The following is a 27,502-nucleotide window of genomic DNA, read 5'->3' as shown; positions in this document are numbered from 1 at the left end:
TAGGCAGGTATTTTTCACTCTTAACAAGATCCTATGGAATCATCCCTGGCCCAGAGCTCCTAAGGAAGAACAGGCTACTTCTCCAGACAAAGAGTATTTCATAAATATATAGTGTAGTTGATGACTCCACGAGCGCATATGCAACATGGGCCTCTGCATTAAAAAAAAAAAAGAGATACAGTATTTTTTCTTTGTTTCACACTCTCCCTTCCACATTCACCCCTGTGCAAAATGTCTGCAGAAGCCCTAACTACTATTCAAGTCCTCAGAATAGTGCTTCTGCCTCAGCCCTATATACAGGGATGTCATTCGCCCCTTTGGTTTTACTTGTCTACTTTATAATATCCCCTAAAAAAAACATATTTATTATAGAAACAATGATAAGTATGGGATGTCTGAAGTTGCTTCCACATGGGTAGATTTGTTAGGGAACGAATGATGCTTTACCTTCTGCTACTCTTCACAGGTTTATCACACGTATTATCACAATTGGGGCCAACCTTTTTAGCTGATGTACCACAAATTAACCCTGTACCTTTCGAGCGTCACTTTGATTCCCATCTTTAAACCAATCTGCTGCTTTGTTTTCTGTTCTATACCCTGTGCTCCCTGCCATAACTCCCGCTCTGCTTTCTGCCCCCATCTTATCTACTGCTGTGCTGCCTGTCCCCATCCTGATCTGACATGTGTCACATACAAAGACTGCTTGTGCCATTTGTGACACTCATGTAACAGGTTGACCACCCTCTAGTATCACGTCTTTCTTTAAAAAAAGTTAGCTTTTCTAACTATATTGCTCCTGTTACTGTAACTACCACACTTGGCATTTTATTTACACTAATGTTTCTGGTATTCATGTTAACTTTTAATTTAATTTATTTTTTGGTCTGGGAATGTCCTCCTTTCTTGGGAGAAAAGGAAGCTGAAATACACTTGACAGCCAACTGTCAGATGGCACTGTTACATATAGTGCTAGGAGGTCTGTTTGCTTGCAGGCATGCTGAAGAGAGGTTTCTTTTCCTTGGGGAACCTGTGAAGTTGGATGCAGGATCATGCCACCAGAGCTAGGGGCCTTGTGTAGGAAGGGCTGGAGGTGCTAAATAAAGCCTTCTTAAATGGGAAGGTTGTTGAGGCTAATAACACTTATCTATTCTAGGTCATAGTATCATATAAAATCTGAGTTGGAAGGGACCTCAAGAGGGCATCTAGTCCAACCTCCTGCTCAAAGCAGGACCAGCCCCAACTTTATCATCCCAACCAAGGTCTAACCAGGTATTCAAAATCTCCAAAGATGGAAATGACACAGCCTTTCTGGGTAACATGCTCCAGTGCTTTACTACCCTCCTAGTGAGAAAGCTTTTCCTAAAAACCAACTTAAATTTCCCTTGCTGAGACCATTGCTCCTTCTTCCATTATCTGTCACCACTGAGAACAGTCTAGCTCCATCCTCTTTGGAACCCCCTCCAGGTAGTGAAGGGTGCTATTAAATCCCCTCTAAGTCTTCTCTTCTCCTGACTAAATAAGCCCAGTTCCCCCAGTCTCTTCTCACAAGACATGTGCCCCAGCCCCCTAACCATTTTCACTGCCCTCCACTAGACGCTCTCCAATTTGTCCACATCCTTTCTATTGTGAAGGGCCCAAAACTGGATACACTACTCCAGATGTGGCCTCACCAGTGATGAAGAGGGGAATAATCACTTCCCTCATTCTGCTGGCAAAGCTCCTACTAATGCAGCCCAGTATGCCATTAGCCTTCTTCACGACAAGGGCGCACTGTTGGCTTGTATTTGGCTTATTGTGTCCACTATAACACCTATACCCTTTTCTGCAGAGCTGCTGCTTGGCCAGTCAGTCCCCAGCCTGTACTTGTACATAGGATTGTTCCATTCTAAGTGCAGGACATTTGCACTTGTCCTTACTGAACCTCATGATATTTGTTTTGGCCCAATCCTCCAATTTGTCTAGGTCTGTCTGAATCCTAGCTCTACCTTCCAGTGCATCTACTAGGTCTGTTGGGGAGGCTTCCTGCTCTGCAGAAGTTTGGCCCATGTAGCAAGAACAAGAGGCGGGAGTTTGCCCCTCCACTGAACCTTACCAGAATCAGCAAAACTGTGATGGGTTTGGAAGGAGTGCACTTTTCTTTTCTGGTGGAGGAACACTGGGAGAAGCTGGGGTGAGCAAGCTTAGTCCTCCCCAAAAATGAACAGCAACATCTGCGCTAAAAGGTCTCTATTCCCATAGCTGCCCTAACTCACACGCTTTCCTCTTAGCTACCTGAAGAATAGCTGGACATAAGAGATCCATCTCCACCCAACTCACTGACAGGCTGGCTCTCTGGCAATACACCCAACATAGTTGTGCTCTACTGAATCTCACACCCTTCTCAGCATCAGCAAACCCCTGTGAATACAGGCAGTCCTCGACTTACAACGTTTCGAGTTACAACGTTTTGCACTTACAACATTTATAAACTGACACTGTTTCAACTTTACAACACTTGATCTTACACCAAGCCACACCACCAAATAAGTTCGCTGTGTCACCCATCTACCTGGAGAAAATCTGTCCAAACTTTCTTGGACACTTTCTTTAAGAAAGCAAACAAGACTCCAGAAAAAACCTGCAGACAAGACTCCTGAGAAGACTCTAGCCAAGAACCCTTCAAAAAGTCCAGCCAAGAGCCTTTCAAAATGTCCAGTAAAGTCACCTCAAAGATGTCCTTCCAAATCAACATGATTGGTATTTACAATATAAATGCATTAATGTAGCTATATTACTAATCTATAATTGATCAAGTACAAAATTCTGGAGCATTTTTGGTGAAAATAGGGTCTTGGGCCTTAGTCTGGGAACCAATTCCCCCATTTATAATGTTGTCTCCTATGGTAAAATCAGTTTTGAGTTGCAACATTTTGACTTAAGGTTCGGTTTTCAGGAACTAATTGTGTCATAAGTCTAAGGACTGCCTGTATAAATTCAAGTGCCTAACTTCAGGTGCTCAAATTTGGAAGGATTGGCCTTTGTCAGAGTTAAGGTTTTTTTCAACTGATAGCAATTCCCAAATCCTTGAATCTGAGCTAAATTAAGAGTCTGTTCCGAAAGAGTAAACTGTGTCCCAAGCCTAAGTAGTTTATGACAGTTGCCTTAATAAAAATGCCTAAGTCTTAAACTGAACAAGCAGTTTTTCAGTTCCTACCAGTTAGGCAGGTATGTGTATCTTAACACCAAAAATGTAAGTTTAAGTCAACCCATGCATGAGTTTTCGTTGGTTAATTTTTACCAGCATGCACTAATTGTTCTGGGAGAGCTCTCCACATGGATACTCTATTCTATAATAAGAGATGCTGTATTCTGGAATAATAAGTGTGCTCACAAGCTACATGATTACCATGGAAGAAGTGATTCTTACTCCAGAACAAAGTGGGCACATTATCCCTGGGAGGGGAGTTACAGGGAGCTATTCAGACCAATTTAGCCATGTAGGCAAGCCCATGCTTACAAGCTTTTCCCCATCTACCAAAAAAGCATGATTCTCAGGCTTCAGTCTTGTACCAGATCCATACAAAGATATCCACAAACACTAACACAGTTGCAAGATCAGGGCTTTGGTTTACTTAACCATTGTTATTATTATTATTACTACTACTACCACTACTACTAGTTAGAGTTAGATCCTACTGCTGTAAAAGCGATATAAAATTTATAATGAGTTAAACAAAACATAAGAGACAAATTCCTCATAGCAAAATGCAAAATCATGAAAATTTTTCTTACCTAGCACAACCTCCTAATAGAGACAGATATATTTGGACATTTTTTTCTTCATACTAAAATGCAGTTTGCCACGCCAACATACAGTATTCCCCATTGCATGCTCTCTCCTATTGCTACCTACTTGATCTTTCCCCTGGTGAGAGCACTTGTGTATGAAGCAAAGAGAGCTTAAATAAGCTCCACTTGGAACAGAGCTCTTACATGGATAGAGAGTAATATGAGAAGGAACCATCACACGCTTCAATGGGGCTATTTTCTGGAATTATTTATCACTTTGTTATGCTCCATTGACTAAATGGTCGAGATTATCTCCATGGGTGGGAACACCGTGATTGCATTACAAGTGTTTGTCAAAGCCAAAGGCTCAATTGCCAGTACCAGAGCTAGGTTTTCAGAAGAGCCCAGTTCAATTTAGACACTTAAAACAGTGCCAGATTCTCAAATGGGCATGGCCGCTATGGCTCCCATCAAGACTCATGAAAATTTTCTGGGTGCTGAGACTTTTTAAAACACTAGGCATTTCATTCAGGTGCCTAAACAAGAGTTGTGATCTTCAGAAAATCTGACCCTTAAATAATAGCTTCATTTTCCAAGCATGCAGTAGTTCCCAAGACAGGCAAGAGAGACACCGCTACCCACCATTCATATTTTACAATTTACAGAAAAACTGAACAGTATGTCACAGCTCCCACTGACTTTGTTGGCAGCCCCTGGGTCCTCAGTTCTTTTGAAAATCAAAATGTTTATGAATCAACCTAAGCAGGAATCTAGCTGCATATCCCCGGTTTTTTAAATTTTGTCCTTAGTGTATCAAATCTCAATCTCAACATTTTTTTAAGCCTTAGAGTATTGGGGTAATTCTATCATTAAAGCAGGCTAGTAAAGTGATCATGGGGCAAGATTTTCAACATTATTTTAGTTTTTATCTATGCAGGTTTTGCAAGTATAACCTAAGGCTTTTAAAAGGATGGTTATACCAGTGCACTTTTCATATAGATCAGCGATTCTCAACAAGCGTGCCTTGAGTTCTTTTCAGGGGTGCTATGCAATGTTAGCATTGCTAGGTATGCAAACATGATCATGAGATAAAGATGGAGGGTGTGTCCCCACAAGCGAGAACGTTCCCCAGGGACAACTAGCGGTGGCACATATTTGAGTAATATGGCTACTTTGATTTAGATCCTACTGCTGTAAAAGCAATCTAATATGCCCCTGCATGCCTACTTTGCATGTAGCAAGTTGCCCTGGGATGGGGTAGGAGAGACTGGGACCAGCACCTGGCCTGGCCCCAGCAGCCTTACCTGGAAGCCTCTCAGGGCTGCAATAGCGGTGATCCAGGCACGCGGAGCCTGGGCAGCAGCCGGAACATGACTCTGGCTGACCAGGCTCCAGTGCAAACTGCTGCCATATGTGCCACTCCATTTTTTTCTGGTGTGGGGTTTTTTTTTTTGTTTTTTTTTTTTTACAACTGGATCTCCCAGTGTCAAAAAACCCCACCGCACTGCAAATTAGCAATGTGGTAAATGCCTGCATGTGCAATGCTTGCAGTTTGCCATGCTGTAGACTGGTCTGTAGTGTCACAAACTGCAAATGCACACTCGTCTAGATGCACCCAGAGACTTCAAATAGGAAACCATAATGCTAAAAGCATCCTGACCTTCTGTGGGAATTTTAAGTTCTCTGCAACAGAAAACTTGTCCTTTTATTTTTTCGATAGTCAAAAAACAAGTTAGAACTAGAAGTGGGTGCCTTAAGTCTAAAGAGGTGCACTGAGTCCAAAAAGTTTGAGACCCGCTGATATAGACACTTATATTCTGGAATCATGGTGTCTTTTGAGGTTAGTTTTGTTTGCTTCAGGTAAAGCTCAAGTGAAAAAAAGCCTTCTTGGATGTTAGGAAGATTTTCCACATAAGAAACAGTATCTGTTTCAGTGTAACTGGTAAACTTTTCCTAGGTAGACAAGTCCCAAGAGAATTAGAAGCATAAATCCTGCTCACAATCAGTGTTGTATTACTAAATCCTTTAGGTGCTTTTGAAATTCTCCCTTATAATAAATATCTCTCTGAAAAAGTAGAGCTGCTTCTAATAGACCCAAAAGGTTTTGAATTCCAATATTCTTAATGGTCACACCTTAAAGGTGCTAATCAAGTTTCTTCTAATCCAAAAAGATGAAAAAAGATCTTTTAAGAGGATTAGTGGATAAAGTTTAGTTTAGTCTTGGTCAGCAAACAAAAACAAAGAGAAAACCGGATTTGAAAGCTGTCATGTTTCTGTGGATATCAGACCTGTTTCACAGTTCTAGTGTTACAAGGTTTAAATATCTTAGAAATCTATATAATCCCAACTGTGTTTAGCAGCTACAGGTTTTTCAGGGTCATAAAAAGTTAGGACATTCAGAGTTGTTTCCCACACCAACCTATGAACCTGGAGCCCAAGCTAAATTTTTAGAGTGCAGGCTTAAGTTCTGAACTGGTGTTTTCCTCCATATGACATTTCTGTTTTTTTTCCCTAAAACAGTTTTGTCATCAAAAGCCAAAAAGATTCTGAACAACTGGAAAAAAAATCTTCAGCCAGCGTTACTGCCAAAAAACTTTCAAGTTTTCCTTTAATTATTCAGGAAAAGCAGCTTCTGGACTGAAGATAGCTAGGTGAAATATAAGTTCCACAATAATTTTTTTTATTGAGGAAATGATCAGATAAAGGAAGCAAGGTCTATAATTTAAATGCTCATTGACTTCTAACAACGAGCACCGGTAATTGCTTAAGCCTATAAAATTTGCCTCAAATTGAAATATCTGCAGTGGCATGTGTGTTACTGTGCAGTAAAATGCAAGATTATGCTTTTATGCTAATAAGTCATGCCCAGTCTAGGGTGTTGTCTAACCTGGGAATTTGTCATAACTTCTACAACTGCTGGCCAGCCACTTGCGTATGTGAACCAGTGCAAAACTCTTGGTGCTTGTCAGACTTGTACTGGTAGAGCTATGCTTGATGTGCAGCATAAAACCTCACACTAGCAACCTATCCCAAATTGTGTAAGAATGAGATGGCAAATACCATTGTGTGTATGAATTACAGGACTTCAAGGAAGTTATGCTGATGCTCAACAGCCAAGGAGCTAGCCCTCTCCTTTCATACTCTGAGGGCATGTCCAAACAGGTGTGCACATGCAGTATGTGGTGCTGCACCATACAAGTACTGCACATGCAGGTGGTCCCCACGCAGCTCATTTGCAGTGCAGGGGAGGAGAAGGGAGTAGACATCAGGAGATCCTGGTGTCAAAAAACCCTACACCTAAAAAAAAAGCAGGGCGGCACACATGGCAGCAGCATATGCCACCTGAAACCAGAGCCTGGCCAGCCGGAGCCACACTCCAGCTGTCAGCCAAGCTCCATGCTGCAGGACTGCTGTGGCTGCAGCCCCCAGAGGCCCCCGGGTAAGGAGCTGGTCCTAGCCACCCCTAGTCCACCCAGGGCAACATGCTGTGCACCAGAGCATGCATGCACAGGGGTTCCCTGGGGACAAATAGCAGCGGCACATATTGTGCCACTGCTGTTCATCCCTGGGGAAACGTACATTCCCACTTTTAGGGCGTGCCCCGAGATGTTACCTTCAGAAAAATCTCTCACAGGTTAACTCAATGGCATTTCTCCAAGTTTTATTCGTTTAAAATCAAATTTTCACTAGTTCTTTTTATTGCCATTCCGGCGCTGCGGAGATATCTTTACGTGCAAATGCACAGACACTGGTGTTGTTCGCATCGGGGATCTTGCCAACCTGCAATGGAAAAACAAACAATAAAAGAAACGGGTGTAATTCTCTCTGCCTGGTCATAGGTGCTCCTCTTCAACCATCAGGTGGAACCACTTAGAGAGGTGGGGATGTTTGGGTAGGTCTACTGTGAGATACCTTGGCTGAGACTTTTCAACTGTCAACTCACAGCTGTGCCTAAAATTAACATGGCTTAGGTATCCAAATCCCCTAGGCAGTTCTGAAACCTTCATTCCACATATCTGCAAATGCTGAGAACAGATAGGCAAAGTCCATGGACTCACTCTATGAAAGTGGCTACCAAACGTGTTATTATTTGTTTATGGAGCTGGTTACAGGCAAATGCTTGTGCTTTCCAGGACCTATGGATGACTGTTTCTTCTTCTAACTGATCTGTATTTGACAAAACTCTCAAACTGCCCATTTTGAATAAATAAATAAATAGTCTACTGAGGAACTAGACAAGGATAAAGTACTGGTAGGGAAATACCAGCTAACTGGTATAATCAATCATTCCAAAGGCAGGAAAAATTGCCTCTTCAGAAATAAATCAACCATAATAATAATAATGACTAATATACATCATTTTTAAATGGGCAAAAAGGTTGATATCATATTTGGACTTTAAAAAAGCCTTTGACCTGGTGTTCCATGATGTCCTCATGGAAAAGTGGAGCAACTGTGGCCTAGACTACTCCACAATCCAATGGCGGGGGAACTGGCTCTGAGGTTGGACCCAGAGAGTGGTAGTTGATGCAAATGAATGAACATGGCACTCAGGAACTAGTGGTGTCCCCCAGGGCTCCATTCTCGGACTTGTACTCTTTAATGTCTTTATAAATGATCTGGACACTTGTGTCAGAAGTGGACTGGCTAAGTTTGCTGATGACACCAAACTTTGTTGAAGAGTATCCACAGTTAAGGATAGGCTGGTGATCCAGGCTGACCTTGATAAGCTTGCAAGGTGGGTAGATGAAAACCTGATGGCATTCAATGCAGAGTAATGTAAGGTGTTCCACTTCACGGCAGTGCTACACTCACTAGCACCATGATCGAAACAGACTTGGGGGTCATGATTGACCACAAGATGAACACGAGCCACCAATGCAATACCACAGCTGGCAAAGTGAACAAAACTGGTTTGCATCTACCAATGCATCTCGAGCAAGACCCAAGGTGTCATCCTCTCACTGTATTAGGCCTTGGTGAAGTCACAGCTGGAGTACTGCATCCAATTCTGGGCTCTACAATTTAGGAAGGATGTAGAGAAGGTTGAAAGAGTCCAGAGAAGAGCCACGTGCATGATCAGAGGACAGAAAAACAATCCTTGTGAAGAGAGGCTGCGAACTATGGGACTCTTCAGCCTGGAGAAGCAAAGGCTCAGGGGTGACTTGGTGGCAGCCTATAAGTATGTAAGGGGTGTGCATCAGGATCTGGGAGAATGCCTGTTCACCAGAGCACCCCAGGGGATGACAAGGTCCAATGGTCACAAACTCCTGCAAGACCGGTTTAGTCTGGACATAAGGAAAAACTTCTTTACTCTCTGAGCCCCCAAGGCCTGGAACAAACCCCACCCCTCCCAGAGGTAGTGCAAGCCCCTACTGTGGACATTTTTAAGAAACATGTGGACACTTATCTTGCTGGGATCCTTTAACCCTAGCTGACTTCCTGCCCCTTGGGCAGGGAGCTGGACCTGATGATCTTATGAGGTCCCTTCCAGCCCTGAAGTCTATGAAATCTTGAAAGCAATTAAGTGATTGGATACATTTATTTTATTTCTAATTTATTACTAATTTCAGAAAAAAATAACGCTATTGCCTAATGCCGCTGAGCTCATAAGGTGTGTACGTACAGCAGTTGTTTTTTTCACCATTTAAGGCACTTTATTGCCATGACTTAACAGAAGTGCATGGCTTTACAACACTTTAAAAATGAGTACAGCACTTTAAATTAACCCTTGTTAAATGAGGTATTAAATTTGAAGCACTGTATTTTACAGCACTTTAGCAACCAACAGCACTTTGAATAACTTCTGTATACTGGTCAAATTTCTCACCAGTGGAGAAGCCCCAGGAGGCTGCAGAGTACCACCCTGCCTCATAGCCTAGAAAGTGCAGGGCAGCTCCAAGGCCCTCCCTTCCCCTCCCCCCTCTAAACACTGTACTTCTGTCATGCTTAAGAGCATTGTAACTTTATAGTGCTATAAAAAGTAACCTAAATTACAGTGCTGTAAAATGTGCATGATGTGCATGTAGCATTTTTGTACACGTCCATAAATAATCCTAACACAACTAATCCCCGCTTTGCCAACATTTAAGAAAATTCAGTCTACTATTTAGGCCTCAGTTAAAAATTCAGTCCATCAGAATACAGAGGGCTTGGCAATACAGTCCAAAAATTTTATTAACTCAGCCTCTTTCAGACAACTGGGGAGCCCCAGAATCCTGCCCTATTTCCAATCTCCAAATCAAGGGACAAGAGACAAGAGCTCATCACCTACCAAACTCATGCACTTGGTAGCTAGGACCTTTAGCCTTATAGGCCTTTAAGGGCCTAAATCAGCATTTGACCTGTACCTAGAAGCCAGTCAAGTTGTGAAGAACCATTATAACTTAATGCCCTCAACCCTGCCATGCCAGCTTACTGCCTTTACACACAGCTGAGACTAATAAGTGTCACCAGACTAAGTAGCATTTGTAACTTAACGCGAGTCTTGTGATATTTAATGTTCAGCCTTAAGCCACAGTTCCTGGTGTCAAATGATTATATGAGAATCTGTACTTGTATGTATTTCTTTATTTCCAACATGGTAGCAGCTAAAAAAACCTGAAAACAAAATCCATGACTAAGTTTCCTTTACAGGCTTAAAAATCAGAAGGAAAAAAAAATCAAAAGAGCCTTATATTTATTATTGCTTTCAAATCTTGAATTCGCATTGCTGCATTCTGCTTCCATACAGTACATTATAACAATCCACTTACACCTGCTGGGGACCTGGCCCCTTACAAGCACATCTACACACTGCTGTTACTGCCCTAGGCAGTGACTTGCCTAAAGCAGTTGGCAAGGGGGTCTGCTTACTTCTCCAGGCTGAAGAAAAGCAAGGAGGAGGCCATAACATGCCTGAGGGACAGAGAAGGAGTGGAGCACCAGATGAAGGATGGCATGCTTGCAATGGTGGCTGCCTTCTACCAGGAGCTCTATGCCAAGAGGCCAGTGAACCCAGAGGCCATGCAGCTGTGCCTGTGAAGCCTCACCCAGACCATCAGGAAGGCTGAACAGCAGTAGCTGGAAGACTGGACACCAGAGGAACTCGAGAGGACCCTTCAGAGTTTCAAGAATGGTACGACTGACTCCTGGGTCAGATGACCCACCCACCCAAAGAATTTTACCTGACCTTCTGCGACCTGTGGGCCTGGACCTGCTGGACCTCTTTCGAGATAGCCTGCGGGAGGGCCAGCTGGGTACGGGGATGGACCTGGCAGAGAGACACTTAGCACAGGATCTTCCAAACCCCCAACGCGGGGAAACGGACTGTGACAGTGAAGAGGATACAGAGATGACCGGATCTGAGGACAGCAATAGCGACAGCAACAGCAGCAGCAGCAGCAATGATCTAAGTTTGTGATCCCATCATCAGGGTGGGGATGAAGGGACTGTAGAGCCTAGTTCAAGAGACCAGCAGACTTGTATGTGAGTGCATGGGTGTGAATATTGTAATGATTTTGGTTGGCCAGGTGGCCTTTGTACAGGTGCACAGTTGCAGATTTTGTGACAGGTTTATGGTCTTCCCTTTGGTGTATGACTAGGAGTGTAGATATATATATAAAAACTTTATGTATATATAGAGATATATTTTTTCTAATAAACCCCCTCATTAGGCTCAGGCCCCACTGGCCTGTGCATTCATTTGCGTATGGCTGAGGAACAGGTATTCAACCCTTGAATAGAGTAGGTTCATAGCATAGAAATAATGGAAGTCTCCAAAGAAGACAGCAGCATAGTTCCTCCCAAAATGATCCTGGTATGTTGGCTCAATACTCCCTCTAGCAAGGTTACCCATTCACTTACAGATTATCTCATCCACATCCAACTCTTACTGTGAGATCCCAACAACCCCTGATACCAACAGTAGATGTCAGCATGTAGATTCTGTACCTCTTGATTTTTTTCAGATTGAGATTAGATGCCTTTCAGCAGAATATGCTTTAGTCAAACACAATTTACACATTAACCAAATACAAGGTATTGGACTCAAAAGGTGCATCCCTATGAGCACACACGTGTGGTTTATAGTGCCTGAAAGCCGTCTGAGGAACCGCAAACCACATGCGGCACCTATGCATTGTACTGCTAACTTGCAGGGCAGCAGTTTGGGGTTGTTGGTTTTTTTTTTTTTACACTAAGAGATCCCCGTATAAAAAAAAAAAAAAATATGCTGAAAAAAAAAACGTGGCACGGTGCACAGGGCAGCAATATGCGCCACTGGAAACCAGAGCCTGGCCAGCCAGAGCCACGCTGGCTACTGGCCAGCCTCTAAGAGACTGGCTTGGCACCACTGCTGCCCCAGGAGGCCCCTAGGACCCTAAATAAAGGCTGCCGAGGCCAGCACAGATGCTGGCCCCAGTCTCTCCTACCACACCTGGGACCCTTTGCCATGCACCAGAGTGCACGTGCAGGGACAAATAGCAGCAGCACAAATACAAGTTTCTGCTATTTGTCCTGCAGTAAATGCATGCCCCCTACACACGCACGGTCATGGGGACATGACCATAGGGTGCATCTACACGACACACTTTACTGTGTATTAGACTAATGCACAGTAAAGCATCACTGCCTACATGTGCACTGCAATTACTGCTCAGTAGATTAGTCTAATGCACTGTTTTCTAGTACCTGTAGATACAGGTACTAGAAAAACCAGGACATTAACTAATGCGCTGTACCTCATGAATAGACACTGACTGGGAGCAAATTGCTCCTGGTGAATCTAGGCAGTAGGGGGTCAAAGGGGATGGGGAGAGCTGTCCCGGCTCAGTGGGATGCCATCTTCCAGCTAAGTGGAGATTGGGACACATCACAGCTTCCAGGCATCTGCCTGATCTCCATGTGGTCAGGACAGCTCTACCAGCCACATGGAAATTGGGACAGCAGCTGGGACAGTTCTCCCACACCCTGTGGAGATCTAGGCCAGACCCCAGGGGCCTGCCAGCCCAGAGCTGGCACCTGGAGAAAACTGGACCTCCCCCTGGCTGTTGCAGGGGGACAGAGCAAGGCAGGTGCACTTGAATTTTCTGGTCAGAAAATTCAGGCACATTAAATCCACACGTAGATACACCCATACAGGGATATCTGCGTTACGTTTAATGGTCCACAGTACCTAAGAGGTACAATTAAACATGGTCTAAAGGCCATTCTGGCCTTAAAAAGTCAGTGACGCTACAAATTCATAGATTTCATAGACATTAGGGCTGGAAGGGATCTCGGAAGGTCATTGAGTCCAGCCCCCTGCCCCAAGGGTAGGAGGTCAGCTGGGGTCATAGGATCCCAGAAAGATAAGCATCCAAGTTACTCTTGAAGACATTCAATGTAGGTGCTTGAACCACCTCCAATGGCAGGCTATTCCAGACCTTGGGGGCTCAGACAGTAAAGAAGTTCTTCCTTACGTCCAGCCTGAAACGGTCTTGGAGGAGCTTATAACCATTTGACCTTGTCATCCCTTGGGCACTCTGGTGAATGAACGTTCCTCCAGATGCTAGTGAACACCCCTTATAAACTAATAGGTGGCCTGCACTTTTCCAAGCTAAAGAGCCCCATAGCTCTCAGCCTCTCATCATAAGGTCTGTTTTCCTGACCTCTGATCATGCGCATGCCTCTTCTCTGTACTCTCTCAAGCTTCTCCACATCCTTTTTGAATTGTGAGGCCCAAAACTGGACACAGTACTCCAGCTGTGGCCTCACCAAGGGTGAGTACAATAGGAGAATGACATCCCCGGAGTTGCTTGAGAAGCATCTATGGAAGCAAGCCAGCATTTTGCTCGCTTTACTAGCGGCCGCATCACATTGAAGGCTCATGTTCATCTTGTGGTCAATAATAACCCCCCAAGTCCCTTTCATCTGTAGTGCTAGCCAGCGTAGCATTGCCTAGCCTATAAGCACGCTGCCCGAGGTGGAGAACCTTGCATTTTTCAGTGCTAAACACCATCAGGTTCTCATCTGCCCATTTCCTGAGCCTGTCAAAGTCAGCCTGGATCGCCCTCCTGTCCTCAAGTATGGATGCTTTACCCCAGAGTTTGGTGTCATTGTTGAACTTGGTCAGTCCGCTTCTGATACCAATCTCTACATTGTTAATGAAGATGTTGAACAAAATAGGTCCAAGGACAAATACAAAAACGTTATGTTATGCAAACTGCAAGTGTTTCTAAATAGGTGGCTGATGATACAACAAACTTACAGCTTACTTTCAACCCGATTCATCCAATCTACAAAAAACTTGCCATTGCATTAACTTCCTAAAATTTTGGACTAAATGAGAAGTTCAGAGGTAGACTGATGTTAAGCTTTATCACAGGAAAATTCTGGCAAAAATAAAAAATAAGTTCTACTTACTTTTTTGTTGCTGCTCGCTCAGGGATCTTCTTAAGCACCTCAGTGTCTTGTGGGGGCAAAGTCTTGCCCTTTGCCATTGGGATTTCATGGTGTGAGGTTTGTACCTGGGCTTCAGTACATAAGCGGGATGAACGCCATTTCTTTCCCAGGGGTATTTCAACATATGAGGTCTGCACATGGGCCTCAGTATAAACAGAGGGTGGCAATTTCAACTCCATCTTCTCCTTTGACTCTTCATTCAACTTCTTGGCTTCTCGCATTTCAATCTTGGGGTTGGGCAGAGCCACTTCTTCCTTTTCTGTTATTTCAAGCCAGGAGGTTTTGCCTTGGGTCTTAGTGTGCAAGGGGGAAGGAGACTCTTCTTTCATCTCTGGTAAGCCAAGCTCCGAGGTCTGCTCCTGGACCTCAGTTTGTGGTGGAGAAGAAAACTCCTTCTTTGCCTCTGGTAATGCTGGCCTGAAGGATTCCCTTCGTATTTCAGTCTGTGACAGGGAAGGAGACTTCTTTTTTGTCTCTGGTAACCCAAGATTGGAGGTTTGCACCTGGGCATCAGCTTGCAGTTGTGATGAATGCCACTTATTGCCGACTGGTATTTCAACAAATAAGGTTTGTGTCTGAACTTCACTTAGTCTGGAGGAAATGGGTCTCTCTTCTGATTGTGCTGGGGATGCACCATCTTCCACCTCACATAGATCAAGGTACAAAATTTTCAACTGATTGCCAGTCTGGAATGGGGTAAGGAGAAACTCCTCTGCTTCTGGGATTGCAAGCTTGGATGTTTGCACCTGGGCCTCAATTTGTGAACAGGGACGGGGAGCTTCTTCTACTCTTGTTAGTACAAGATTGGAGGTTTGCACCTGGGCTTCAGTTTGTGACAGGAACAAAGGCTCCTCCTCTGCTCCTGTTAATGCAAGCTTTGAATTTTGCACCTGACCTTCAGTCTGTACGTGGGAAGAAAGCTTCTTTGGTAACTCCTGGTTTAATCTTTGTGTCTGGCTCTCCGTTTGGGAGAGGGGAGAAAGTCTCTCCAATAAGACAAGGCCTGAAGTTTGCACCTGGGCCTCAATTTGTAAATGCGGAAGGGGGGTTTCTTCTACTCTTGTTAGTACAAGGTTGGAGGTTTGTACCTGGGCTTCAGTTTGTGACAGGAACAAAGGCTCCTCCTCTGCTCCTGTTAATGCAAGCTTTGAATTTTGCACCTGACCTTCAGTTTGTAAGTGGGAAGAAAGCTTCTTTGGTAACTCCTGGTTTAATCTTTGTGTCTGGCTCTCCGTTTGGGAGAGGGGAGAAAGTCTCTCCAATAAGTCAAGGCCTGAAGTTTGCACCTGGGCCTCGATTTGTGAACGGGGACCGGGAGCTTCTTCTACTCTTGTTAATACAAGGTTGGAGGTTTGCACCTGGGCTTCAGTTTGTGACAGGAACAAAGGCTCCTCCTCTGCTCCTGTTAATGCAAGCTTTGAATTTTGCACCTGACCTTCAGTCTGTAAGTGGGAAGAAAGCTTCTTTGGTAACTCCTGGTTTAATCTTTGTGTCTGGCTCTCCGTTTGGGAGAGGGGAGAAAGTCTCTCCAATAAGACAAGGCCTGAAGTTTGCACCTGGGCCTCAATTTGTAAATGCGGAAGGGGGGTTTCTTCTACTCTTGTTAGTACAAGGTTGGAGGTTTGCACCTGGGCTTCAGTTTGTAAGTGGGAAGAAAGCTTCTTTGGTAACTCCTGGTTTAATCTTTGTGTTTGGCCTTCTATTTGGCAGAGGGGAGAGAATCTCTCCAATAAGTCAAGGCCTGAAGTTTGCACCTCGGCCTCGATTTGTAAATGCGGAAGGGGGGTTTCTTCTACTCTTGTTAGTACAAGGTTGGAGGTTTGCACCTGGGCTTCAGTTTGTGACAGGAACAAAGGCTCCTCCTCTGCTCCTGTTAATGCAAGCTTTGAATTTTGCACCTGACCTTCAGTTTGTAAGTGGGAAGAAAGCTTCTTTGGTAACTCCTGGTTTAATCTTTGTGTTTGGCTCTCCGTTTGGGAGAGGGGAGAAAGTCTCTCCAATAAGTCAAGGCCTGAAGTTTGCACCTCGGCCTCGATTTGTAAATGCGGAAGGGGGGTTTCTTCTACTCTTGTTAGTACAAGGTTGGAGGTTTGCACCTGGGCTTCAGTTTGTAAGTGGGAAGAAAGCGTCTTTGGTAACTCCTGGTTTAATCTTTGTGTTTGGCTCTCTGCTTGGGAGAGGGGAGAAAGCCTCTCCAATAAGTCAGGGCCTGAAGTTTGCCCTGGGGCCTCAGCTTGTAGTCGTGACATACTCCACTTGGTTGCTGCTGGTATTTCTATATTTGATGTTTGTACAGCTGCTTCTGCTAGAGCTGTAGGGACAGGCTTCTCTTCCACAAGTATATGAACCTCCTCCTCTTCTGATTCTGCTATTGAAAGGTTTGAGGTTTGCACTTGGACATCAGTTTCTGATGGTAAAAGAAGCTCTTTTTCTTCTATTAATGCAAGTTGTGAGGTTTGCACCTGGGTTTCTGTTTGTAAAACAGAAGAAAGCCTCTTCAATAACTCATGACTTGAGGTTTGCACCTGGGCTTCCATTTGCAGTCGTGATGAACGCCACTTATTCCCTGCTGGTATTTCTACATACAAAGTTTGCACTGCAGCTTCAACATACAATGGAAACAAAGTCTTCACCCTTGTATCTGGCCATTCAAGATCTGAAATTTCTACCTCGGTCCCAATTTCTGAGGGGTCGAATGTCTCCTCCTTTGGTATTGTAAGAGCTGATGTTTGTACTTCCACCTCTGTTTGTGATGCAATTTCTTCTTCTGATAGCTCAAGATTTGAGGTTTGCATGTAAGCTTCAGTGTTCAGCCGTGACCAACGCCACTTATCTTCAGGTGGTATTTCAACAAAAGATGTTTGCACTTCGACATCAGTTTGAGAGGACAATGACGTTTCCTCTCCAGATAATTCCAGGTATGAGGTTTGTACCTGGGCCTCTGTCTCAAAAGGCAATGAAACCTCCTCTTCTGATAATTCAGTATTTGAGGTCTGCACCTGGACTTCAGTTTGTATTCGTGACCATCGCCACCTACTTCCCTCTGGAATTTCAACACAGGAGGTTTGTATCTGGGCATCAGCATTTAACGCATCTTCTTCATCTTGCTATAAAAGACAGAAAACTAAACTCACCATAAACACAGTCCTATATTTTTCCAAATAAAACAGAAAGTTTCACAGCTAGAAATACCCCTCTTTCATTCCTATTTACCTACTGTGGTTAGTACCCCACACAAGCCAATACTGTAAAGCACAGTCAAAGAAACTGACAGGACATTATTCCCAGGCAAACTATTAGTGCTGTTTTAGTCATGGAGCAGCATGACACAAGGCAATGTCTTGGTCAGCTGATTTGGGGGGGTTAGGAATCAAGTGAAGGCAACAGCCATTTTTCATGCCAAAGAAATGCATAAATATCAAACTGCTCATCAGGTGGGTTTCCCTATAATGCTAGGGTAAAAGCCTACTGAATTTAAATGGGGCAAGGACTTTCTACCTACATTGGCTCTTTTCAGAACATTAACATGGATTTGTGTCAGGTCAGCTTCTGATTTCCATACTGTACTTTGAATATCGCTTTCTCTGGAAGTACCCCATTGATTTTGGAAAGTTACCTGCAAAGTAAGGTCCTACTCAGTGGGTGCTTCTACATAAAATGTTTACTGTGAAGCTAATTAATCTACTCTGCAGTAAACATCTCATGTCTACACACATGACCCTATTAGGCCATAAGAAACTAATTAACTATACTGCTTTGGAGTTTACTCATGCGCAGCAGCACACATGTAGACAGTGACTGCCTGGGGACTACCCTCTACAATGGAGCACCCTTGTGCCCCAACCAGCTCATCTGCAGCAAGCTGAGCCAAGTCAAAGCAGCCCCAGGTTGGCAAGCTGACCCCCCAGGCCTTGTACCAGCCAGGGCTGCTCTGACCGGACTCAATGTGCTTTGGTCCTGGGTGCACGTTTAAACAGCGTGCCCAGGAGCAATAAACTGTGATGCATGTTGTGCCAGAGTTTATTGCTGCATGCTAACAATGTGTGTGAGCAATGGTGTAGGAATTAACCCTTAATGGTTTGTCACTAATTTATTACCTTATGGATAACTCAAAGATCAAGTTCAAAGGTCTTTTTGAGGCCTCATGGCTTGCATGGCTAGTGTGGTAAAGGCAGGTCACTTTCTGCAGCCAGCAACATACAGTAAAGTGTTGTGTCTGGTATCATAATTAGTCAGGTATCCATTTACAGTACGGCTCACTGGGGGAAGCCTTTGGTACATGTCACAGAGTCAAAGACTTCTAGGGTTGGGTGGGACCTCAGGTTTCCTCTCATCCAGGGGAGCAAAGATATGGCCCACAGAGTCCAATCATCCAGCTCACAGTGGTACCTATGGGTCTCAGACTAGTTCCTCACATAACATGTAAGGCCAGTCTGGAGCATGCTATGTACAGTATGCACACTACACATGGGGTCAGAGCTGGCCCAAGCACTCCAGGCAGGGGCAATCTCTGGCATGATGTATATGGTCCAGGGTGTGTGGGGTCAATCTGGGGCACATATTGCAGGTGGTGATTGGAGCTGGTCCAGGGCACGTGCTGTAAGTGGCATCCAAACCAGATCAGCCCTTCATTCTAGAACTGGCTTACAGGCGGGCCCGTGGACCTGCTGACTACTGTGCAGGGGGAGGTGAGGGGAAGGGAAGTCTTACCTGCTCATGCTTTCTGCACAGTAGAGGCAGCTGCTACTGCTGCTGTCATAGCAGCTCCTGGTGCTCCGTTCACTGGTCCCCGCCCCAGATTTACTACTGAGCATAGGACTGCACCTGCTATGGCAAAGACTCCCATTGGGGGTGAGCACCATTCTGCTTGCCCCTCCAGACACGTTGCTGGGTGTGGGGATACCCCTGCCATAGCAAAGACTTCCAAGGGTAAAGGCGGGATTCTCGTGTCACCTCAGAATTGGCACCTAGGGCTTGCTGTGCCTTGCTCACTCCACCAGTCACACTACTGCTTAAGGCCAGATGTTCAGAAGAATCTGAGCTCTTGGTTAAGCACTGGAACAAAATGAGCAGATTTTCAAAACTGCTCAGCACCAAGCAGCTCTCCTTAAGGACTTTGAAAAACTTTCAGCAATTGCCTGTTGCAGTCCTCGCTGCTGTGAGTGCTACAACTCCACTGCCATAGAAATTGCTCACATTCCTAATAGCAATGTGAAAATCTTACCATTCCAATTAGGTATCACAAGGGAGCTCTGGGTTGCTAACTTCTCTCTGTGTCTTATTTTTGTTTGAAAATATGGCCCTTAGGTTTTTTGTTGACAAAACCCAATCAGTTACTGCGGGTGTTCATGAAACCCCCAGTGACTCAGAACTAAAATGATTCAGCATAGGGTTTGCATCTTCTTGTGAGGGATGCCAGTACCGTGCTGGTAGGACTCTTTGGACAAAACAGGATGCCTCTTCTATTTCCTCCCTAATTTAAAAAATCATGGAAGTCATGCAATTGCTGTAACAGAGTCACAGTGCTATGACTTCTGCATTCCTGCAAGAGACATCTTAGAACATGATCTGTAGGGTGAATGCAGATTTCAAGTTAAACACTTGCACAAATCATCTTGCATATTTCTGTCTTGTCCTGCCATTACAGCAGATGAGTAACTTGGTGCTAATGTATTTCTTTTGCACATATCATGACCACAGCCATTTGTTTTCTTTGTCCCCCACACACACCTACAGAAAATAGGGTCAGGCATTTTTTAATCCAAAGGCACTCCGGACTGTGCCTGCAGTTACCAAAATAAATTCAACAGGTTGGCAGTAAACAAGGTTCTGTTTGCAGTGCACTCAATCCACGTAATTATCATCCGGTAATATGTGCCACAGGACACTTATTTGACAGGACAAGTAATTAAAGCTACAATTCCTCACAGCAGGTCCCTCAACTCATGCCAATATTTACCTGTTTTATTTCTTCTGGCTCCTTTACAGGCACCTCTGGCAAAACACTGCTTATACTGATACTGCAATACAGGATGGGACAGAGGGATTTAGAGCTTGTTAAACTGCCAGCAATGTTATAATTAATTAGTAAGATCAAGTAATATCTAATACTCAAATACACAACAAGGAAGACCTTTTATATGGAAAGGAAATGATTCATGACAAAGATTTTAGCTATTTTAAGATGACTTAAAACAAACATCTGTCCTTCATGCTTTGGCACAAATAGGGATTGTAACTTCAGTGCATTGCATGTTTTTTTCCTTGCCACCACCTTATCGTCTTCCAGTCCTTCCCTAACCCCTTCTTCACATCTCCTACAAATCTCTTCTTTCAGACTCTGGGTAGGTAACTGGTAAGCTGAGACCTAAGCTTTTTCAGTAGGATCATAAGAAAACAGAACTGGAAGTGTCCTTTCTGAGGTCATCTAGTTCAACCCCCTTCTCAGGGCAGGACAAGCCATCCCAGTCAAATGTCTGGCCAACCTGCTCTTGAAAGTTTCCAAGAATAGAGATTTCATAATTTCTGTAGGTAGCCTGTTCCAATGCTTAACCACCCTCATAGTTGGAATACTCTTCCTAATCTCCAAATTTACATTTTCTTTGCTGCAGTTTAAGGTCATTGCTTCTAACCCTGGCCCTCATAGGTGGATCCAGGATTTTAAAAGGTCGTGTGAGAGAACTGACTGGTGCTACAAGGGTGGCTGTAGCCTCACCCCCTCCCCACCAGAGCAGAAAATCCCCAAATCAGGTAAGAATCCTAACTCCACTTATCAGCCTCCAAACCCTCCAGCTCTCCATGCAGCACTGCTAGGATGGGGCAAGAGCAGCTTTAGAGCTTCTTCACCCAGTCATTTGGGAGCAGTGGTAGCAGTGAAGTGGGGAATGGGAGGGAAGGGAAATTGTCACTGAGCACAGAAGAAAAGGGAGGAGCGCTAAAAGTGGGGTATAGGCTGGGTTCTTACCTACTTTGGGGACTTTAAAAAAGGCCCTGGCTGCTGCTCCTGCAGTACAGTCCAAAAGGTGGGCTGTAACTATGCCACTATACCCGCTCTGAATCCCGTGTCCCATAAGGCTACAGAGAAAGGTCTATGCCCATCTTCTTTATAATTGTCCTTCAGATATTTGAAAATTGTTACCAAATCCCACCTCAGTCTTCTCTTCTTCAGACTAAGTAACCCTAGTTCTTTCAGACTTTACACATATGTCTTGCTTTCCAGGCTTCAAATAATTGTTATCGGTCTGTGCTGGACTCTTTCCAATCTGACCACATCCTTCTTGAATTGTGGGACCCTGGACACTATTCCAGGTGTTGAATAGAATGGAGGAATCACTTTCCTTGGTTTGCAAATGACACTCCTGCTAACACAACCCAAGTGCTGTTGGCTTTTTTGCAACGGAGGCAAGCTGTTGGCTCATAGTCAGCTTACGGTCAAATGTAAGCCCCAAGCTGCTTCTCTGTAGTGCCACAGCCTAGCCAATCATTCTCCAGTCTGTTTTTGTGCATAAAATTATTCCATCTCAAGTGCAGGAATTTGTATTTGTCCTTTTAAAATTTCATCTGATTGATTGCAGACCATTTTCCCCATCTATCAAGTCATTCTGGATCCTATCCCTGCCCTCCAGCGTGTCTGTCTCTCCACCCAACACGGTGTTAACTAAATTCGCTAAGCATGTACTCAGTCCCATTATCCAAATCATTAATGAAGTGTTGAACAATACCAGATCCAGGACAGATCACTGAGGAACCCCAATTGGTACCTCCTCTCAACTAGGTATTGAGCATGATGATCTAACTGGTTATGTATCTACCTCCCAGTACTTTCATCTAGTCTGTATTCCCTTAACTTGAGACTGTTGTGGAAACTAGTGTCAAAAGTCTGGCTCATGTCAAAGTATATCTCATCTACTGCTCTCCCCATAGAGCCCATCACATTATCATAGATGGAAGTTAGGTTGGTCAGGCACAAGTTGCTGCTCTTGATGAATCCATGCTGATTGTTCCTGAGTGATCACCTTGTTTTCCTCTAGTTGCTTCACAAGAGACTTTCTGAAGACATGCACCTGTTTCATGTTCTTCCCAGATATTGAAGTCAGGCTGACTGGTCTGCAGTACTCCAGATCCTCCTCCTTCCATTTCTTAAAGATGGGCACAATCTTTCCCCTTTTCTAGTCACCCAGGACCTCACCCAACCTCCACGAGTTCTCAGGAGGATAGACAATATCTCATCTAATACATTCAGAACCCTAGGTTGTATCCCATCCAGCCCTGCCAACTTGGGAGCACACAACTTCTCTAAGTAATCTCAGTAATCTCTGACCTGTTCTTCTATTAGTCTGGGCTATTTATCTTGCTCCCTATCTTTGCTGCCAGCTGCACTCATCATCTGGTAGCTGCTTCTGTTTGTGAAGACTGAAGCAAAAAAAAAGGCATTAAATACTTCAGCCTTCTCTGCACCATCCATAACTAGGTAGCTTTATACCCTTAGTAAGGGATCAATGCTTTCCTGGGTTTTCCTCTTACTTCTGACATACTTGGAGAATCCCTTTTTGTCTTTAAAAACCCTTGCCAGTTGCATTTCAAATCATGCCTAGCCTTCTTGATTTTTCTCTTTGCATGCCCAGGAACTTAGAGCACCTGTATGGGTCAATGCATCTGACCATTTGGAAGTTGGATGAGAGTTATGTTGCCATTGTAGTCAGAAAAATTGTGGGTTACTAGATTACCCAGTCCTGCTGAAACGAATGTCCAAAGCAGACAGGGACACAACTGCTGGACTCAGGCAAAGTTGTTACCAGTGGACTGCAGGCAGAAAAGAAGCCTCTGACTTTGGGAACCAGTCTTATTCTATTCAGGGGACTCAAGTCTGTCTGAGGGAGGCTCAGAGCTTACAATACAAGGCAAGTAAAGTCATCTCAAAGCTTCCCCTGCCCTTTCAGTGCTGACGGCAGGGAAGGGGGAGCTCAGAGCTGGTACCAGGCTTTCCCCCCAGCTTTCTCTCAGCTGCTCAGGGGCTGGAGCTGACTGTACCTCACAGTGTCTTTCAGGAGCTGGCTGCTCTACACAGGCAGTTGGCAGCCTACAACACAGATAGGATAGGGACAGTGCCCCTGGGATGGGGGTAAGCGCTGCTCTGAAGGCCAGGCTTGTGGAGGGCTGGCATTCTGTGAGCTCACCCCAGCCTGTGCCGCAGCCTCCCTCACACATCCAGCAGGAGGGATGGGACTGGCCTGACCTAGCAGCAAGCCCTAATGGCTAGCAGGGCTTTATGGGTGCCAACACTGTTCACATGAAGGATGCCTATTCTTCCTCAAGGCACCTGGGAAGGTGGAGCTGCTTGAGATGCAGCAGCCAGATGCCACAGGATCTTGCTGCTGAAAGACTGAAGGGACACAATATGTGTGTGTCTTGGAGTGGGGGGATGAAAACTAAATCAAAGTGAAATGGTCAGAGAAAAGGCCACCCTTGAGCCTTTGTCTCCATCCTGTCCCTGGGGGGGAAGAAAGGAGGATATATGAGTAAAGCTATCTCTGGTCTCAGTTTGGGCCACTCTTTCCCCAGCTGAAGAAGCTCTGAGCACTGAAACAGCCTCCTCTATCTCCCTGAAACATGCCATTGTTGACACTGCAATAACTGCACCTGCCAAGTGTCCTAGGATTGCTTTAATAGCTGATGCCTGTATCATTGTCTCCAACATAAGGCCTCTAATTTGGGACAAGGTCAGCCCTGAGCTCATCAGTTTGCAGATAAAACCAGGGCCCTGGTGATAAAGGTTTTGGAACCCATAGGCCTCACTAAACCAAACTATGCTTTTATCTTCCATAATGACATCTCATGTTTTTCCTGAGGTGACTGGAATTGAGAGGCTTTAGGAAAAAAGCTTCCCATGTTATGGACTGGAAAGAATAGGGCTGTTTATTGTGTCAGGCTGAACTCTTGTTTGTAACTGTTGGCATTGTATATGACCTGTGAGTGGTGAACAAGAGCATTGTATAAAGAATAATGCCTACAAGTACTGTGCTTTAGCTCCGTTACAATTTATTCTAGACAAAATTACTGCCATACCAATTTATGGTCTTATTTGGTATCAAAACAGATGGTGCCAACTACAAAAAGTACAGGACTACAATACAGTTTGAATGCCAAAGGGAATAAACAACATGCTCTAATTACAATTTCTTCCTTGCTTCATTTCTTAAAATGTTGCAATATAATAAGGGCATATTTTAAACCATGGAACTAATGAGCTGTGGCTAATCTTCATTCTGATCATGTTGTTGATATGTTATACCTTTTCCCTTGCCTTTTTCATTTGTTTTTAATCTGTATTAGACTGTAAACTCTTTGGTATAAGGACTGGGTCTACCCATGTGTTTACAGTGCCTAGAACACTAATAAGTCCAAAAAAGTCATATTGAGTGATAATTCCTTTGCTCCACAGACTCTAACACATGAAGTTCCTGTGGTCAGAATGGTTTCTTCTCCTTTTCCACAACGACTGCACAGGTGATGGACTGAGATGATACACTGTGTTGCCAGCAACACTATGTTCAGATAACATAGTTCAACCAGCACTGAGAGGTGAGAGATGAAATTGGTGGCATACGAGATACTACACAGTGTCTCGTGGAGAATGACATATGAATAAATACCATCTGATTTAAATTCAATCCAGGTCAGACTGAAGTAATATTAACTCAACAGTGATCATCATTTTGAGGAGCTGCTGAGCCACAGCAACTGGTCCTCTACTAAACTTGTAAAATGTGGAACAAGGGCAATTCTTTCCTAGTAAAGGACTTCTCTTCTTCCCCCTAGGGCTATAGGCTTTATGGGTTTCTGAAGCCAGCCTACAGCCGAGTCAGTTCCTTAAAAACAAAAATATGGCTTACCTTCTGGAAGATACAGTGTCTGGAGCACCAGCACAGCAAAAGTACTGCTTCCAGCTCCCTTTAAAACACAACAGCAAAAGAATGAAGACAAGCGTTTGCCTTCCATTTTATTCATCCCACTGTACCATAGACCTGGGAAAGCTATTGAGTTGAACTCCAACTCTAAATGAGTTTTAAAAACCTAAAACACTGGTGATGACACCTAACAGTCTCTCTTAGACAGTATTTATAAGACCCCCACCTTTGCAATAGTGGGTGCCCAGATGCAGACAGTGCTGTGACTTGAAAAGCCATTTTTACCATGTGCTCATTTAAACCAGTGTTACTCGCACTTGGCCTAAAATGGTTAACCAAGTCGGAGTACAGCTACTGCTTCCTTGCACTGTTAACGTGACAGAAACTTTTTCTTTTAAGCCAAAGTCAGAAAAGAACATTTTGAACATTGCTAATTCTGCTAAATCAGGGCAGCGACAAGAGTGAGTAGGCAAGGATGGGGGGAACATAGCCACAGCTGGTCCATTCACAATGATCCCTGCCTTGCAAAATTCAGGTCTCATCTGACCTTCTGTCATGTCTGTCTTGTTTTCCTCCATTTGTCTTATTATGCCCTTCCCTCAGTGCCAGTTGTGCAAAGCCTTCCCCTTTGCCATTTTACTATTACTGCCTGTGAGATGAGGCAAGAGAAAGTTGTACATGATACATTATTGCTTCATATTTCATGCATGGGATAGCTTTGGGAGTTGGTAATATGAAGGTCTAATACTTCCCACAGAGTATGTAAGCGTATAATATTACAATGAAAGAGTTCTCAGAGGAATAAGCAATGGAGGGCCTGCATTTTGATCTGATTGAACATTATGCATGCATCGGTGCCTGGTGCAAAATCCAGAACTTTGCTGATCCGCTCAGGGGGCTTCAGAGGACTGGGACACACTGAAGGATCCTCACAGCCTCCTACTCTAAGCCGCCAGCAACTTCTCACGCGTTGTCGTACAGCAGAAGTAGCAAATAGACTGAATCAGTACAGATCCAGAACAGCTTGTTCAACCTCAGGAAGGCAAAGCGAAGCTGAATGACAGTACTAGGCTTATTAAAATTTCCCTCGGGATTAAATGCCACAGATGCACCCAGGGAGGCGTCTCCCTGAAAGAAACCAGGCTGCTGCTTCTTGACAGACCCCAGCACTTTCTCACCTCCAGTCACAGGCCTGGGCATTTCCAGGCGAGGACTACAGCTCCCCCATCTTTGCCAAGCTTTCATGACACTGGGCACTGATGCAGCAGGGCCCTACTCTATGGGAACGTACCCTTTGCAGTAAAGGGAACATTACTCGGAGATGGTAGCAAAAGCCCCTTTTTGCCAATAGCAGTGTCTGCCGTGTAGACTGCAAGCCCATATATCACAACATCCCCTAGAAAGCAGTGCCTGCGCTCAAGTGGAAGAGCAGGGGTGCCGAAGGTCAGAACTAAACTGCTCAGCGATGTGCGAAAAGTTCAGCGCTTTCGCCTACGCTGTTTGTGGCTCTTGCTGGTACCGGTGTCCTTCAGCTCTACAGGCATTAAAACTGAATGAACAGTGAGCAGGCCTGCTCATGCACTACTAGCCTGGCTGGTCCCGCTTTGAGCCCACCCTCCTGGCCTGCCCTGCCCAACAGCGATGCTACACCCATGAAGGTCTCTGGGTGGGGAGCAGAGCAGAGGGAGGGAGCATGCCCACAACCGGGACCTGGGCCTACCCCCGATGAGGGCAGATCCCACTGCCACCCTAGGCTGTGGAGGCCCTGGGCAGGGGGAAGCCGGCCTGCCTCTCACCTTTCTTCTCCCCCATTGCACCAGCCTGGACCCCTTGCTGGCCGGGCAGCCGGTGGGGGGCGCTGCCGCCCCACGCACTGCCCCCCTCCCTGCCCCCGGCGGGACGCGAATGACGCCACGGGGAGGCTTTTCTGACGTCACCGGGGCACCCATTGACGTTGCAGCACAGGGCGGGGCCTCTCCCCTTCCCTGCCTGCATCCGCTCCTCCCTACCGGCGGGGCAGCGGCGGCTGGCTCCCCACAGTACACCGCCGCGGGGCTGGGCTCCGTGCCCCCGCCTCCGTTATGGCAGAGCAAGTCTTGAGAGCCCGCACCGAGATCAGGGTGTGTGCGGGGGCATCGCCACTACAGCGTCCCCTGGGGAAATGCAGCTTGAGCTCCCGCGCTGAAGGTCTTCTACTGCGGGAGGCTGCAGCGCCGGGTGCAGGCCTGAAAGCATCAGCCCCCGCGCACTGTCCTGGCTGCAGGCCTGCCGGAGGTTTTTTTCCAAGCCTGCGTGGTGCTGACGGCACGAGGAGCCACGGTCCCGGGTTGCCGCAAGGGAAGGTTAGGTTAGACATTAGGAAAAATTTCCTCGCTATGGGGCATGGGTATACATGGTTCTTA

The 27,502-nt window shown here is 45.1% G+C and overlaps 1 protein-coding gene across 1 annotated transcript; it reads right to left on the bottom strand.

Moving 5' to 3' along the window:
* Positions 1–28: 28 nt before the first annotated feature.
* On the bottom strand, positions 29–27,017 carry LOC149870766 (uncharacterized). The gene is made up of 6 exons (XM_090036810.1): positions 26,897–27,017; positions 25,086–25,143; positions 20,153–20,213; positions 14,155–17,300; positions 7,385–7,551; positions 29–153 (listed from the first exon to the last, which is right to left on the bottom strand). Exons 1-5 carry the CDS (start codon positions 26,910–26,912, stop codon positions 7,458–7,460), a joined length of 3,375 nt encoding a protein of 1,124 aa, XP_089892936.1. The 5' UTR covers positions 26,913–27,017; the 3' UTR covers positions 29–153; positions 7,385–7,457.
* Positions 27,018–27,502: the final 485 nt, after the last annotated feature.

This window comes from Crocodylus siamensis, chromosome 2 (genome assembly GCF_052110815.1).
Source record: "Crocodylus siamensis isolate JL-2025a chromosome 2, ASM5211081v1, whole genome shotgun sequence".
Classification (NCBI taxonomy): Eukaryota; Metazoa; Chordata; order Crocodylia; family Crocodylidae; genus Crocodylus; species Crocodylus siamensis.
The sequence above is the reverse complement of the archived record's forward strand: the minus strand, read 5'-3'. Positions and strand labels throughout refer to the sequence as shown.